The 16,613-nt window shown below is 58.0% G+C and overlaps 1 protein-coding gene across 1 annotated transcript; it reads right to left on the reverse strand.

Moving 5' to 3' along the window:
* Positions 1 to 234: 234 nt before the first annotated feature.
* Positions 235 to 15,952, reverse strand: GUCY2D (guanylate cyclase 2D, retinal). The gene is made up of 19 exons (XM_059668696.1): positions 15,217 to 15,952; positions 14,835 to 15,139; positions 12,361 to 12,712; positions 11,955 to 12,039; positions 11,579 to 11,681; positions 11,100 to 11,204; positions 9,143 to 9,223; positions 7,366 to 7,572; positions 7,116 to 7,272; positions 6,186 to 6,335; positions 5,424 to 5,572; positions 4,717 to 4,880; positions 4,433 to 4,625; positions 4,007 to 4,181; positions 3,632 to 3,730; positions 3,414 to 3,508; positions 3,182 to 3,267; positions 2,917 to 3,025; positions 235 to 2,388 (listed from the first exon to the last, which is right to left on the reverse strand). The coding sequence occupies exons 1-18, from the start codon at positions 15,950 to 15,952 to the stop codon at positions 2,932 to 2,934; spliced, it is 3,336 nt and encodes a 1,111-aa protein (XP_059524679.1). The 3' UTR covers positions 235 to 2,388; positions 2,917 to 2,931.
* Between the last annotated feature and the right edge of the window lie 661 nt (positions 15,953 to 16,613).

Here is a 16,613-nt window from a genome sequence, read left to right on the forward strand (position 1 = left end):
GGTCCCCAAGCTGTCCTATCTGAGGACAGGACTCTCCTCTACCAGGCTCCTCCCCAGTCACATCTGCTCCTTTGAGATGGAGGCCTGGTAACAAGGCTGAGTTGAGGGTGGGAAGGGACCTGCTCAGCCCTGCCTGCACCACTTCTACCTCAACCTAGTTTTGGGCCCCCGCTTTCCCTCCTCCTCCTCCTCCTCCTCCTCCTCCTCCTCCTCCTCCTCCTCCTCCTCCTGCTCCTCCTCGTCCTCCTCTAGGGAATGCACTGCCCCAGCCAACCCACACTAATCCCCCTGCACCAATCCCAGGTTAACTCTTCCCTGAGGCTTCACTTAGTCACAGGCCATTAGCTACCCAGGGTCCTCACAGCGGGGAGAGAGGAAGGAGAGGGTGGGAAGGGAGGGAAGAGGCAGGGGAGTGAGAGCGAAATCCACACTGTCAGGTCCAGCACCAGCAATGCAGAATCTGCCCTCAATCCCTGGGACCTAAGTACAGAGAAAATCTGAAGAGAGACGTTTTAAAATGTACATAATTTGAAAAATATTTTGTGTGCGTATCAAGGTTTTTACAAAATCTTTAATTCATCATCTCCAAACTCTGTTTAAAATGTGTGTTTTTTAAAATGCACTAAATTACTCACTATAGCAGCACCACCTTGAGGAACCAGAACCTACAAGTGCTGGACTTTAGATTTTCTATCTTTAGGAAGGAGGGCAATACCACTAAGCTTGTGGATTTCAAGGATTTTACAAATCAGACAAAGCAACTTCCAGGAGCACTTGCAATCCTAACACTAGGAGTCCTGAGATCAAATGCCTGCAGGCGCCAGCCAAGTACAGGAGAGATGCTCAGAGAGTCTTGGTGTCTCGGAGTCCACAGGGAGTGATGGGGACCGTGAGAACTGAAGGGTGAAGCTCGGATTGAGGAACGGTTGCTCTTTAGCTCCAGCAGAGCCAGCAGTTGCCCTCTGCAGGGCTTTTAATTTCAGAGGAGAGAGAAATTTGGTATATATATTTTTAAATGTGGTGTCTCTTTTTAAAAAATACATCTTTATTGATTCAGAGAGGAAGAGAGAGATAGAAACATCAATGATGAAAGAGAATCCCCTTGGGGATCGAGCCTGCAAGAGCCTGCAACTCGGGCTCACAAGCCCTTGACCGGAATTGAACCCAGGACCCTTCAGTCCCCAGGCTGATGCTCTATCCACTGAGCCAAACCGGCTAGGGCTGAATGTGGTATCTCTTGATTTTAAAATGTTAACTCAAACAAAATAAAAATCACCCCATTGGCCAATCAGAAAAGTTTCAGGCTAGTTTCTAGCCTGGTTTTTAGGACATCTTAGAGATTCTGGAATATTAGGGATCCCAGGATCATTAGTTCCATGGGCCTGAGATTCTGCATTTCTAACAAACTCCAAGGTGATGTCACTGCTGCTGGTCCACCAACCACACTTTGCATATTGAGGATTTAGTTCATCCTTCCACCCAGGAATTCCCTCTGGCTACGTCCTTGGTCAATGGTGTCTCCAGTTCTACTTGCATACTTCCAGGGGCTGGATGCTCACTACTTAGAGTGGCAGCCTGGGTGCCCGCCGCACCTGCTAAATTCTATCGTGGTCTGCAGCGATGGGGAAGGACATCCAGGCAGACATGCCGGGGCCCATGCTCTGGAACATCAGAGCGCCACAAAAGACGCTTCAGCAGGGACTTGCCAGCATGGGGTTGGCTGCCAGTTAAGTTGAGAACACTACTATCCCTTGGGTGTTCTGGTGAGTGAAGGTTTGGTGCAGTTGGTTTGCTTTTCTTTCTCCAGCGCCTTGAAGCAAGCTTTTCTCTGCACTTAGGCAAGTTATGTGGTTATGCTCACAAGTGCAGGAGCCAGTTCCTGACTGGTGGGGGATGGAGCAGGGAATGACAGAAGCCCTCACATCCTCAGCCTGTGTGACATCCCCTATTCTGGTGGGACAGGAGGTCACCTTCTCTGGGGTTGGGGCATCCAATCCCAGAACTTCCTTCCTGGTGCCTTAAGAAGCCCTGGAAAGTGGAGGAACGCCCCCCCCCCCCCCCCATCTCAACATCCTGCTGGTCTCAGGGTCACTGGGGCTGGAGGTCACATGCCCAGTGCCCTGTATCCCAAGGCCAACCATTCTAAAACCCAGCCGTCAGAGCCAGGGGTGTGGACCCCACCTAGGCCACTCCGCATTTCACCATGGAGGGGAACCCAAGCTCAGAGAGGGACGAGACCTTCCCAAGGTCACATAGCTGGTTGGCAACCAGATCTTCAAAGGCCCAGAATCCTTTGACGAAAAGCTGCACAGAAGCCACCGGCGGGTAGTAGGCAGATTTGGTCACCTACAGCAGCAACTGTCAGGACGAGGACCTTCTGGGGGTAACCTGAGGGGAGAGAGTGTGTCAGGGGAAATCGTGGAAAGGAATCATGAGGGTTCACCCAGGAAGGGGAGGGTCATGGGTCAGAGCTTCTTGATGGCGGGTGGGGGCCGGATGGGCTTCTGCAGTCATCCGTCCTCTGGTGAATGTTGCCCCCTAGAGTTCTGTCTCTTGAGCAGGGCACAGCCTGTGGGGGTGGGGGTGGGGGTGGAGGGCTGGTTATTGCAGAGGTGGTCAGAGGAGAGGTCACAGAAGGTCATGGTTACAGGGAGTCCCAAGTCTGAGTTCCTGGACCACTCCAGACCTATCCTACCAGAATCTGTGTGGCTGGTGCTCGCCTCCCAGGGGAAAGCTCTGGGTTTAGGAACCAGCCTGGCCTCCCTAAGGCAGAGAGAAACCAGGCCCACTGGCTTGGATGGGAAGCTGCAGGCAGGGCTGGTCCTTGAGCTGGGAAAGAGGCGCCGGTTCCCCGGAGGCATCTCCCAGAGATGTGCAGCCCCTGGACTCTGGGGAGAGGGAGCCAAGGGGCAGCACCTGTCCCAGCCGGCGTCACTTTCCCGGGAACAGGCCCGGTCTCGCCCTCTCCAGCTTCTGGCGCCGCTCAGGGGGTATCTCATGCAGGTTGATGCCGTGGTTGCTGGTCCTGCAGGGAGAGGGAGGCCTCAGGGGTCGGAATGGGAGTTGGGAGGGCAGGGCCCAGGTCTTGCTGCTTGGCGGGGTCAGGCACTGGGCCCGGGGCAAGGAGAAAGGCCGCGCCCTTCGCTCGGAGCTCGCCCGCCAGCGGATGACGGCTCCTCACCCCGGATGCAGGTCTGGCGGTTTGGGGATAGGCTTGTTGAAGCCGCGTCTGCCCACCAGCCAGTACGTTTCCTCCGCGCCCTTGCCCTGGGAAGACACGGGGAGGGGAGGACTCAGGCGGGCTGGGGCGAGGGCGGGTGGATCCCGAGGTCTACGTGGACCGGGGAGACCCGGGTCGGGCGCGGCCAGCGGTGTCTCCCGCCTGGGCGCAGCGCGGGGCGGGCCGGCCTCACCTTCAGCTCCGTGCGGCCGCGCACCTCCGTCTGGAAGCCCTGGTCTAGAGCGCGGAGGATGCGCACGGTGCTCGCGTTCACGTGGATGCGGTAAGCTGGGGCGACAGAGACCGCGATGACCCTGGCTCCACTCCCGCGTCCTCCCCCTGGCCGGCTCCTCCCGGGACCCCACGACGTCGGCCCACCTCCCGCGGCCCCACCCGCCGCCTCGCACTCACGCAGCCCCGTGGACTCCATGCGCGAGGCGGTGTTGACCGTGTCCCCGAACAGGCAGTACCGCGGCATGGTGAGGCCCACCACGCCCGCCACGCACGGGCCTGCGGAGACGCGGGGTTGGTGGGGAGGAGGGGCCGGGGCTGGAGCTGGCGGCTGGGTGGCGCCGCGGGCCTAGGGGGGGTTTAGCACCCCATAATCTCCACCGGCTGCCCCAAGGACATACTCTCAAGCGTACCCTAATAGCTACAGCTCCCCTCATTGCAACGGAGCGCCTGCACGCAAAGGTAGCTTCGCGGCAAGCGCCCCGCCCCCCCTCCTGCCCGGGAATCCGGAGCCGGGCGGGAGGGGGAGCTCCCAGCGCCGGCGGGCGGGCTCACCCGAGTGCAGGCCGATGCGGATGCGCACGGGCACCTCGGGCATGTGGCGCATGTGGAAGGAGCCCACGGCGCTGAGGATGTCCAGGGCCATGTTGGCGATCTCTGCCGCGTGCCGCTGCCCGTTCCGCTGGGGCAGCCCGGAGGCCACCATGTAGGCGTCCCCAATGGTCTCCACCTGAGGGGGAGGTGCAGGATTTCAGTACTGAGCACCCCGCCCCCCCCAAGTGACTGTCCCTTGTCCGGAGGCCTACACTGGGTTTAAACGCAGAGACACTGGGGATCCTTCGAGCTGGGGGACTGAGCTGGGGACTGGCCGGAGGGGATGTCTGGGAAGGAGGACTGGGCTGGTGGCCGGGGGGCTGAGCGGGAAGGGCGGGGCCGGAAGCCGGGGACCCTGAGGAAGGGCCTGTCCCCTGCACACTCCACCTTGTAGACATCGTGGGAGCCGATGATGGCATCAAAGAGCGTGTAGAGGTCGTTGAGCAGGTCCACTACTTCGATGGGCTCACTCATGGCGGAGATGGTGGTGAAGCCCACGATGTCGCTAAAGTACAGTGTCACCTCCTCGAAATACTCGGGCTCCACAGGTGTCCCCATCTTCAGAGCTTCGGCCACAGACCTAGGGGTGGCCGCGGTGCGGTTACCTGGAGGCCGCCCCAGTCTGGCTGGATTGCAGCTGCCCTCCCCACCCTTCCCCCCCTGGCACCCACGGAGGCAGCATCTGCGTGAGGAGTCGGTCTGTCTTCTGCTTTTCCAGCTCCAGCTCCTCCGTGCGCTCCCGGATCAGGTCCTCCAGGTTGCTGGAGTACTGCTCCAGCATCCGCAGCATGGAGTCGATAATGTTGGTCTTCCGGCCCTTGTTGATGCTCTTGAACTAGTCGGAGGAGGAAGCTGGTGTGGCTGCTGAGGACCTTGGCTGCCCTGGCCCTCTCATGGGGCTGTGTTATGCCTGACTCTCTCTCTCTCACCCATTCATTCATCGTCAACTCATCAAGCCCCTCCCACACCCAGGATGCCCGGCACTGTGTCTGGCACATTAGTAGTAGGCGCACAGGAAATGAGGTCCCATAAGGTCAGCTGGTCTCAGCTAGTAATTGACAGAGCACTGAAACCAATCCATCCTCAGCGGAGGGCTCCTCCCACATCGCCAATTCCCAGGCCCAGGGTCTTTCTGCCACATTTAGTTATCAATAAATATTGAGTTGAATCAAATATTTCTCCCACCCACAGCTCCATCTCAGGCTCCAAAGGTCTCTACAGCCCCCACTCTAACTCTGCCCCCACCTAAAGCCCAGTCCTCAGGCTGCCCCTTAGGAAGAGCCTGGGCAGTCGGAGGTCCTGCCAGCCTGCCTTCCTGCATCTCCCCATGTTGCTGACAGGTGGCCAGCCCAGCCTTTGCCCAACCCCAGTCCCTAACCAGGCTGAAGGTGCGGTCCATGGAGGGCCGATGGTCCGGTTGCTCTGCCCAGCACTGTGTCATCAGCTGGATGCACTCCATGGGTGCCTGGTCCACGGAAACCAAGGGCCGGCACAGCGGAGGGGGGTTCCGCACCCTCTGCACCACCTCTGGAGGCATGAGGGGACCGTGAGAGGGGGTGCACCAGAACAGAAGCCTGATCGTGGAAGCTCAAGATGGGGGGCCTAGAAGGGGGTCCCTTAAATCAGAGCTTTGGTAAGTGGGGAAGGGATTTGCTGGGCGCAACAAGGGAACCCTGAACCCCCGGGGGGCAGGGGGCAGTAAGGTGACAGAGACTACCATTTATTACACATAAGAAGTGAGGGCTAGGATGATCGAGTAGCTTGCTGCGTCCTATAGATGGTAAATAACATGGATTTGCACCATGTTCAACTGCTCTCTTCCCACTTCCCCCCCGACCCTGCCGCCTCCATAGGCCCCTAAGAACCGGAGAGGAGCCTGTTCCATCCGTTGGGGAGCAGTTTGGAGCCCAGGATCAGGCCGGAGGAAGCCACTGAAGTCTGGCGCCTAAGAGCCGCCCCTGCCTGTCCTGAGGCTGGGCTCTCTACTGCGCGGCCCCTTCAGCCCCCAGCTTGAAGCGAGGCCTCCATAATGACGTCTCAGCACTGGGCTTTCGGAAAAGAGCGAGGCCGGGTCTGGCCAGGCTCTGCCTAGTAGCAGGAGGCCCTTCTAGCCCAAACCCCACGCGAGGGGCGGCCGTACCCGCGGGCGTCAGCGCCAGCATGGCGTAGGGGGCGCTGCGGCACACCACCTCCTGCATGATGATGCCCACGCCGAAGACGTCGCCGGCCAGCGTCCCCCTGCGCTCCAGGCCTGGGTCCCGGAGCAGCTCCGGGGCGGTCCACAGCTGGTCTGGGGCCGGGGAAGAAGGCGTGGGCGCGCGGAGGGCCTTGGGGGAACTGGGGACAGACACCCCCCCCCTCCCTTCCCCCAGCCTGAGGCTGGCCCGGCGGGCTGCAGCTTTCACCAGGGGGGACCACCCGCAGCGGGTCTCCGAAAAAGCCCCGCCCTTTGCACCAAGCCCCGCCCCATGGAAGACTCCGCCCCTGGACACAAGCCCCGCCCCGGGAAGACTCCGCCCCTGGACACAAGCCCCGCCCCGAGAAGACTCCGCCCCTGGACACAAGCCCCGCCCCGAGAAGACTCCGCCCCTGGGCACAAGCCCCGCCCCGAGAAGACTCCGCCCCTGGGCATAAGCCCCGCCCCGAGAAGACTCCGCCCCTGGGCACAAGCCCCGCCCCGAGAAGACTCCGCCCCTGGGCACAAGCCCCGCCCCGAGAAGACTCCGCCCCTGGGCACAAGCCCCGCCCTGAGAAGACTCCGCCCCTGGGCACAAGCCCCGCCCCGAGAAGACTCCGCCCCGGGCACAAGCCCGGCCCTTAGGCTCCGTCCCACTCGGAACAGACCCTGTCGCCAGGATAGGGACGAGTCTGCGCCCCGATAAGGCCCCGCCTCTGGGACGTCACCGTCCGCCCCCCTCATCTTAGAGGTCACAAGGCCTTTTCCGTAGCAGGAGTCGCCTCCAGTAGATGAGAGATGGAGAAAAAGCGAAGGCGGAGGGAGAGAAGGGCCTTGAAATGATGGGGACCCCGGGGCTGCTCGTCCGCGCCAGGGGCAGCCAGGGCGTCCTACCCTCCGCGCTGGGAGGCTCTGCTAACACCCTCTGCGCTTCCAGGAGTCGCCCGTGGCCGTGGTCGGTGACTTTAAGCACAAACCTCCCGTCCACCACGCAGTTCCGGGACTTAAGTCGCCCATGGGCCACGCCTCGGTGGTGCAGGTACCTCATTCCCTGGACGGGGTGGGGTGAGAGGCCGCTTCAGCCCCGCTCCCCTGCCCTGTCTCCCCCGCACCCCTCTTTCTGCACCTCCCGCTCCCCGCACACCTTGATGAGGTCCAGTAGCAAGGAGGACTTGAACATCCAGTCCAGCTTGATGTCTCTCTGGGCGAGGAGGTCGTGCAGGGAGCCCCGGGCGCAGTGCTCCGAGACCACGGCCAGCATGCCCTCCCCGGGGGCCGCGGCGCTGTCCGCTCCCCCCGCCAGGAAGAGCCCCAGGTAGAGGGCCACGTTCTCGTGCCGCAGCTCCCGGAGCTGGGGGCAGGGGGGTGGGGGGTGGGGAAGGAAGTTAACAGGCATTTGCCCTGGGAGCGAGGTGGGAAGGAGGCTGTTGTTCAGGTCTGGTTGTGAAGATGGGACGATAGTGGTGAATGGAAGGGCTTTCTTCTACAGACAGCTTCTCTCTCCGAAAAAGACATCTTCAAAGGCTGCCGTTCAGAGACTGAGTATGGGCTTAGTTTAAAGTTATGGATGAAAAGACACCTTTGCACGGGCATCGGGATCTGGGCAGGTTCTGATTTATTAGCCATCAGACTTGGAACGGTCCATGTCTCAAGGAGAAACACCTCATGAAGGAGAAGCCGCCGGCACCACCACCCGCCCCTTCTGATGTAACAGCCTTTGAGGGAAGAACCGGGGAGAAGCTGCACTGCTTTCAATAAAACACCAGAAATGGCCCTAGCTGGTTTGTCCAAGTGGATACAGCGTCGGCCTGCAGACCAAAGGGTCCTGGCATTGATTCCGGCCAAGAGCACATGCCCACGTTGTGGATTCCGTCCCCAGTAGGGGGTGTGCAGGGGCCAGTCCATCGGTAATTCTCTCTCATCATTGATGTTTCTATCTGTCCATCCCTCTCCCTTCCTCTCTGAAGTCAGAGGTCAATAAGATTATATTTAACAAACAAACAAACAAACAAACAAAAACAACACCTGAAAAGGCTTGTACTGGGGAGTCAGCTATGCCTGAGACGCCCACCCTCCTCCCCAAGTTCTAGAAGTAGGGGCTGAGTAGTCAAGCTGTGGTCCCAGAGAGCCCTCAAGCAGGCCACACCCACTCAGCAGGACAGAGGCCCTCGCCACTGGGCATGCTGGGAAATGGGGCCAGCAGGTGACTGGTTCCTTTTCTAGCTTTCCTTTGGTTCAATGAAGGGCTTCTTTTCGTCTTAAATGCCTGCCTGCTGTTATTAAGTAGTGATTTACTAGTATGTAGTCCGTTGACCCATACAAGTAGCCCACTTAAGTCACTCTGCGGCCGTGACCAAGAGCTTCTGTGGAGGCATCAGGGGAGGAGGCCAGGCCAAGGCTGCATGGTGTTAGGGGTAAGGGGGGCATTAAGGTTGGAGGGACCAGAATAAGCCATTTTATAGCCTCTTTGCCAACTTTTCACTTCACTCAGTATGCATCAACCAGGCCATTCTGCATGAATGAGCTGACAGAACTGGAAACCCATTTTTCATTTTCTATCATTCACTCAACAAACATTCATTGGGTCTCTCTGATGTTCCAGACACTGTGCTGGGTGCTGAAAATATAATGGAGCGGGCTCGGGGAAGCCCTCACACAGCTTTCCATCTAGAGAGGGAGGCAGATAGGAAATAATTGGGCACACAGATGAACATAAAGTTACAAATTATGACCAGCACATCAAAGGAAATAACTGGTGTTATGAGAGCATAATGGGAAACCTGCTTTAGAGAGGAGGGGGCACTCCACTGAGACCTCTTGATCTCTCCACTTGGGGCCTACCTCTGTGCCCAGCTGCAAAGAGAAGGCAAGAAAAGAGAAATGATGGCCACCCCATACCCCACCATGGGCCCAACTCTTACCTTGGAGAAGGCTGTCTTGGTTGCTGGGCGGATAACTATGTGCTGATCCCCGGGGAATTTCTTCAGCCAAACCCAGTCTCCCTGGAGCAGAAATATGAGTAGTGAACTCAGTTTCTTAAAAACCCATGATGCAAAGAGCCCTAGAGCCCCCATTTCCACTGTCCCAGAACATTTTCCATGTGACAAAGAGTGTCAGGAGCCAGGAGTTTGGCTTTGATGCCTCCCAATCCACTTGACAGCTAGTTGGGTGAGAGCCACCCCTGGGTAAGAGGTGCAGAAGTCCTGAAAGACTGTCTCACCACCCAGATGTGCTCACCAAGAGTCCTATTAAGCTAGCCATTGCCAACACAAATGTCATTGAAGTCATAGCCTTCATCACCATCTGTTGCCATGAGAGCACTGTGGTGGGAGTCAGCAGTCTGGGTAGATCAGGCTTTACTATAGACTAATGGTGAAGTTTAGGCAGCTCTCCTCAAGGCCCTGGGCCCCATTGGCCCCAGCTGATGGCAGGGCTGGTTCATGGGCATGCAGCATATGCAGTCACACAGGGGCCCACGCTCAGTAGGCCTGAGCTGGTTTAATGATCTGCTGTTGTCATCTTGAATGAACAAGGGGCCCTTCATTTTTATTTTGCCCTAGACCTTGTAGCTGGCCTTGCCTGTTGATAAGGGATTTGGACAAGAAGAGAATTTGGGGGTTTGATACAGACCCCTAAAAAGCATTTGGAAAGAAAAGTGAAGACATTTTTAATTGTCGCAGAAACTGAGGGTAGCCCAGCGATGTGGCTCAGTGACCTATGAACCAGTAGGTCATGGTTTGATTTCTTCCAGTTAGGGCACATGTCCGGGTTGTGGGCTCGATCCCCACTTGGGGGTGTTCAGGAGGCAGCTGATGGATGAGTATCTATCATCATTGATGTTTCTATCTCTCACTTCCTTTCCCTTCCTCTCTGAAATCAATAAGAATATATATATATATATATATATATATATATATATGTATATATATATATATATATATATATATATATATATATATATATATATATTAAGTTAAAAACAACAACAACACTGAGGGCTATGTTTAGTAAAAAGGGCCAGAGAAGGAAACACTCAACATTCTTTAAGGCACAAGGTAGCCCAATATAGTGAAGAATAACCTGCCCCAAGTGACCATAGTGCTGCCCTGACATATGGCGTGATGACTTCTACATGACTTACCAGCAGTCTCTGCATTCTCTCCGTGACCTGACACTCTGGAGCTCAAACATCCCCTCCCCTTCTGATTGGCTGAGCTCTCTCTCAGCTCTCCTAGAACTTGTTCTCATTATCTCCCACTCATTCCACAACATCAGATGTGCTGAGCCCATAGTTAATGTCCTCATGGCCCTTTGTGACTTTCTTTTCCCCTCACAGGCTTGCTGTTCCTGAGTCTGGTTGGAATTGGGTGGAGATGCTAGGTGGGGTCAAAACGTGAGTCTGGTTTGAGTCATGGGTAGCCGTGTCTGGAAACTCCCCATCCTGAACAATCCATGTCCTGGAATTGTCCTTTCTGTGACTGGGGAGCCATATCCCAGATGCCCCTCTGCCCCTACCTTTCCTGGGAGGCCTGTGCCCTTCAGTAACCTGAATGCTTATCACTGAGCGGGGAGGGCCAGAGGGTCCCAACACAGTGGGGGATCTTCTCAGTGGCCACACCAGGCTGCATGCTGGTCCCAGCACACTCCCCACCAGGCAGGCTTCTAGCCCCTGGGGCACTGAGGTTGGCCTTTGAGGACACCTCGCCTGGATCACAGCTAAGTGAAAATCCTGGCGCAGGAGGGATTCCCAGATGCTTCCCTTTCAGAAATGTATGACCTCTCCCTAGATCCTCTTCGGGGGTCCTATCTCCATTTCCTGAGGATATGACATGACTCTAGGAACAGTTAGCGCTCAGCCTCATTGGGGTTCAGGCTCACCTCGTAGAGGCCGATGTTGGAGCTATCCGCAGGCTGGCTGGGGACGCTGCGAATGTCTGACACACTGCGGGCGACCAGACTCGACCGGCTGCTACCCTGGGCCACCTGGAGGGTAGAGGTCAATTCAAGGGGTCAAAATATACTCTGAGTCCCGGATATATTGAATGCTCAGGCAGAGTTCTGGGGGTTAAAGAGGGGAGAGGAAGAAATAGTAATTAGGGAAGGTGATCGTGACATTACTTCCCAGGGACACAGGAGTTGACAGTTTATAAAACATTCATTTCTTGTTGGAGCGTCACACTGCCCAGGAAGCAGCCAGGACAGGGCCTGTTCCCCTCAGTGCACACATCAGGCCTGGGACAGGGCTAGAGCGGACACCAGGCCTCCTTTCCAGTTGGGGTTGGGGTGAGGGCTGGCCCAGGCAGGGGACCAGATACTTAAGGAATCATAGTTGGATCCTGGCTCCCTGCTTCTCCCACCTTTTGAGAGCTGCCCCCTTGTGGGTGGAGGAAGGTGATATCGTCCAGAGTCAAGATGATCTTGTTGGGGCCTGAGATCATTTGGATGTGAAGTAGCCGGTGCCTGGTAGGGGGAGGAGGTCATCTCCGCAAAGAGGGCCAAGGTGCATGAGAGGAGGCCAGAAGGGGATAATGGCGCTCGGGGGAGGGCAGCCATCCCCAAACCAGACATCCCTTGGGACTATGACAGCCTTCTAGCAGCCCTCCCCCCTGTCCCTTTCACATAAACTCTCCCGTCTATCTTGAGTGGGCCCAGCCTGCTGTCCTGCTGTACAGCTGCCTTTCTGGCATGAAGAGAGCCAAGCTCATCTCCTACTTACCTCACTTCCTTACTCACCTCACATAATGGGCCAGGAAGGCCCCTGTCAGCCCCATCCCAACCACCAGGAGGAAGCCGATAAAGACCAGGCCCGGATCCACTCCTGGAGGGGCAGCGAGAGGGACACTGAGGACCTGGCGGAGGAGAGGCACCCTTTCTAGGGAAGCAAGCAGTCATGCCATATCCTGGAGGCTCCTGGACAGGGGGAGGGGAGCCAAGAAAGGGAACTAGCGAAAGGTCGTGAGTTCTGCTAAGGGGGAGCATCTGGGAGCCAGAAAGAGGGCTTTAGGGGCTCAGCAAGAGAGGGGTCCCAGGAGGACCTGAAAGGGCCTCATGGAGGAGTTACAGGAAGAGTTCACTGTCTGCCCCCACTTTGTGGGAGGTGCCTGGTGACTGTCCCAGTGGAGGCTGTGTTTGCCCTCACCTCCGTTGCAGATGATGTCTGGGTCGAACCAGCAAGAGGGATCGGGCCCAGGCCCCTGGCCCCCTCCAGGGAAATGCACTGGGGTCCCAGCAGAGCGGAAGGAGCCCCGGGTGGGGTCCAGCATGTATGTGGCGAACAGCTGGTCCCCCGCCTCATCTGTGTCCAGCAGCACAAGCGGGGGCTCCTCGGCTCCGCCCAGGGCCCCGCAGAAACCCGGGACCTGGGCATCCTGGACGTGGTGGGCCACAGCTGCTCCGGACACCCAGCTGCCACCTACCGCCGCCCGAGCTCGCGCCACGCCCCCCGCCAACAAGAAGACCGCATCATAGATGGTGCCGAAGAGTGGGGATACCTGGGGGGGAAGAAGGGGCTCAGGGTGTGGGGTCACGGCCCATAAACAGACAGCCCTTCTCCTTATCTTTTCCCGGGACCCTTCGAGCCCTTGACTGTTCTCACCTCCTAGTGGTTCCCCACATCCTATTGTCTATGTCTTCCTCTCTCCCATTGGCTATCCCATCTCCTTTCCCCACGGGCCTTCCTTCTTCTCAGGACTCTCACTCTTCTCACCATTGGTGAATTCTAACTCTCCTTTACCTACAGATCCTCTCTTCCTTTTCCTGTTGGTTGCCCTGAATATATTTTTAATTGATTTCAGAGAGAGGAAGGAAGAGATAGAAACATCAATGATGAGAATCATTGATCAGCTGCCTCCTGCGCGCCCCCTACTGGGGATCAAGCCAGCAACCTGGACACGTGCCCTGACTGCAATGGAAACATGACCTCCTGCTTCATGGTTGATGCTCAACCACTGAGCCATGCCAGCCGGGCCTGAATATATTTTTAATATCATTACCTACCGTTCACCTAAAAGCCTTCTTTCCCATCTTTGGTGAGCTTCTAATTTCTATTTCAGTCTTTTCGTTCCCCAGGACCTTATGGAACCTCTCTAGGGTCCCAGTTCTCACAGTGCCAGGCAGTATGTAAAGCACAAGGCATGTATCGGTAGACAAGACAGAGTCCCTGTCTCGGGGAATCTTTCCTCTGGTTGGGGAGACAGATAAGGATGTTAAGGCAGGACAATGAGTGAGGTCCAGTAACTGAGATAGTTGTGGAGACAGGAAGAAGGGCCCTAACCCAGGCAGAGGCTTCTGGAAGGAGTGGCCCTCCCTCAGGAAATGGGCCTGAATTATCTAGGGACAGACAGCTGGTGCAGGAGAGCAGGAACAGTGCAGCCAGCAGCACAGAGGCAAAAGAGAAGGACCCATTTAGGGGAACCAAACTAGCTGGTCTGATTGAAGTTCAAAGAAGATGGAAGAGAGAGGAACCACAGACCGGTCAGCTGTGGGACGAGCCCTGCGTTTATCCTGCAGGAGAAGCCCTCGGAGGCTTTGAACAGGGGCGTGACAGTCACATTTCTGAAGTTCCAGCTGATGGGTGGGTGGAGAAAGGCCTGGGACAGGTAAGTGCTGAAACAGGGACCATGTGGAAGATTTTGTTTTGAGGTTTGGACCAGCGAGGGTGTGGCCTGAACCAGGGCAGTGACTGTGGGAATGGAGAAAGTGGATGGATTTAGAAGTAAACGTGACAGGACTTGATGCCTTGCTTACTGAGAACTAAAGAGGGTTTTTTTCTTTTCACCACTTTCTCCACTCTCTCTCTCACTTTCACTCCATCCCACCTCTGTTCCTCTTCCCATTCCTCCCCTCCACGGGCTACCCCAAATTTGGGTGGGGAGTATTTCAACCCCCCCTTCACTTATAGCCCTCTCTCATAGGGCCCTTTTAGTTGTTAGTTTCCTGCCCACTGACATCTAAATTCCCTTCTAGCTTAGTGGCTTATAGCCCCCCTTTTATGCATGGGGTGGGACTAGATGGTCTGAACTGGCATTCTGGGTTCTCAGGGAATCCTGGGTATTAGCTGGTTTCAGGAATAAGCTGTGGATCTAAATGATTACGGAAGCTTTTGGCTTCGCCTAACGACCTTTCTGCTTCTCACGAGATGTCATGGCTCTCAAAAGGTTAAAACCACCAGGGAGCACCTCTGAAATGGGCATGGGGGTTGGATCTGCACCCTCTCTCCTTCCTGCTCTCTTAAGAGCACCAGCTGTTTATTACGGACTGCACGGCTGTTGGTGTTGGAGGCGGCAAAGACGCTGGAGTTTAGGGTTCACTCCGCGAGCTGGGCTTGAGAGGTCTCATTTCAGTCTCTCGGGAAACAATCTCAAAACACTAGGATGCCCCACGCAAGCTAGGCCAGAGCGTTCACACTACCCAGGAGTCTCCGGAGCAGGTGGCGCTGCTAGTTATTCTCTCCCCGTTGTCGTCCCCCTCTCTCCCATCGACTCCATCCTCCTCTCCTGCCATGACTGTATCCACTTCTCGACTCATTGCCCCCAGCCTCCTTGCCCCAAGTTGGCCATCCTCTGCTTCCTCCCCAGCTCTCCCCCCCTCTTCTCTCCTCCCTGGTCCCTCTACCTGCTGCAGATTAAGGTCAGGGGGCAGCTCCCGCTGCTCCTGGGCCCTGCGCAGGGCGTCCAGCACGCTGCCGCCCGGGGCACAGCGGCGCGTGAGGGTGAGCACCGCATCGTGGGCCCGGCGCAGCTGTGAGCTGTTGGCCAGCACGGACAAGGCCTCCGGGCCCGGGGACACGGCGTAGTGGAGCGTGTCGAAGGGCAGGAAGACCAGGGCGCCGTCGGCCAGGCCCAGCTCCTCTGCAGCCTCCAGGAGGCAGCGCTGCTCCTCGCCCCCCAGCAGCACCGAGTGCATCACCATGATCACCGCTGTGGACACAGACGCTCCGCTCCGGATCCGCCCGGGCCAGCGGAACCATCAACCGCCGCCCCTGCGGGGAGCCTACCTCTGACTCGGGGCCCCTCCTGGACCCTCCTCAGGGCCTCCCGGGCTCCAGACAGATTCGGGGGCTCCATGGCTGTCACCAGGGCAACGGGCAGACCCCGGGCCCTGAGAGCCGCGGCGAGTGAGCGTCCCGCCTCCACCCACAGGTCCTGCGGGGCGGTGACCAGGGCCACGCGCGCCCAGCGGAACGCGCGCAGGAGGGCATAGAGGGCATCCGCCGCGGGCGTCACGGCGGGGGCCGTGGTGCCCGCGGCCCGCGTCCCGGGGCAGCCCCAGGGCAGCAGCGCGACGCCCGCCTCTTGGGCCAGCAGCTCGGCCGGCCGGCAGGCGGCAGGGTTCACGGGACCCACGAGACCCGAGACGCGGGCCAGCGCGGAGGCCACGGCGCCCAGCGCGCCCGGCGTCCGGCACGGCTCCTGCAGCAGCGCCACCTCGAAGCGGGGGCCGCGCTCCCGGGCCGCGTCCCGGTTCAGGCGGCCGGCGGCCAGGCGGGCGGCCAGGCCCGGGCGCGCGCGGGCGAAGATGGGGTCGCAGCCCCAGGGGCCCAGCACCCCCACCGTGAACACGGCGGCGCGGGCCGGCGGCGGGAGCGGGAGCAGCAGCGGCAGCAGCAGCAGCGGGAGCCCAGGCCGCCCGGGCAGCACCCGCGGGAGGCGGGGAGCGGATGGAGCCCGCCGCGCGGGGGCGCAGAGCCGGGCGTCCGGACGACCACCCGCGAGGACGGCGCCGGCGGTCATTGCCCGCTTCTGTGGCATGAACAGAGCAGGGAGAACGATGAGACACCCCCCCCCCTCTCCTAGGCTCTCCGCAACCCCCCAGTTTCTCAAAGCCCAGTTAACCCAGTATCTCCACTTCCCCTCCTCTGGCTTGGACGACAAGATGGGGTCCAGGGCATGGTCTAGACCAGTGGTTCTCAACCTTCCTAACGCCCGACCCTTTAATACAGTTCCTCATGTTGTGGTGACCCCCAAAAATAAAATTATTTTCGTTGCTACTTCATAACTGTAATGTTGCTACTGGTATGAATCGTAATGTAAATATCTGATATGCAGGATGTATTTTCATTGTTACAAATTGAACACAAAGCATAGTGATTAATCACAAAAACAATATGCAATTATATATGTGTTTTCCCATGGTCTTAGGCGACCCCTGGGAAAGGGTCGTTCGACCCCCAAAGGGGTCGCGACCCACAGGTTGAGAACCGCTGGTCTAGAAGCCACCGCACCTCCCAACCCTTCGCTTCCGGTTCCCTGTTTGTCTGCCCCTCTCCCCTTGTCAGGGCCGCCGGGAGGGGGCCGGGTCCGGGGGGGGGTCAGAAGGGACAGGCCAGCGCCCTCCTTAAATGCCCAGGGGGAGAAGGAACCCCAGTGCGCGCGGAGGGGCCTTTGCCACTCA

Source organism: Myotis daubentonii, chromosome 16 (genome assembly GCF_963259705.1).
Source record: "Myotis daubentonii chromosome 16, mMyoDau2.1, whole genome shotgun sequence".
In the NCBI taxonomy this organism is placed as follows: Eukaryota; Metazoa; Chordata; class Mammalia; order Chiroptera; family Vespertilionidae; genus Myotis; species Myotis daubentonii.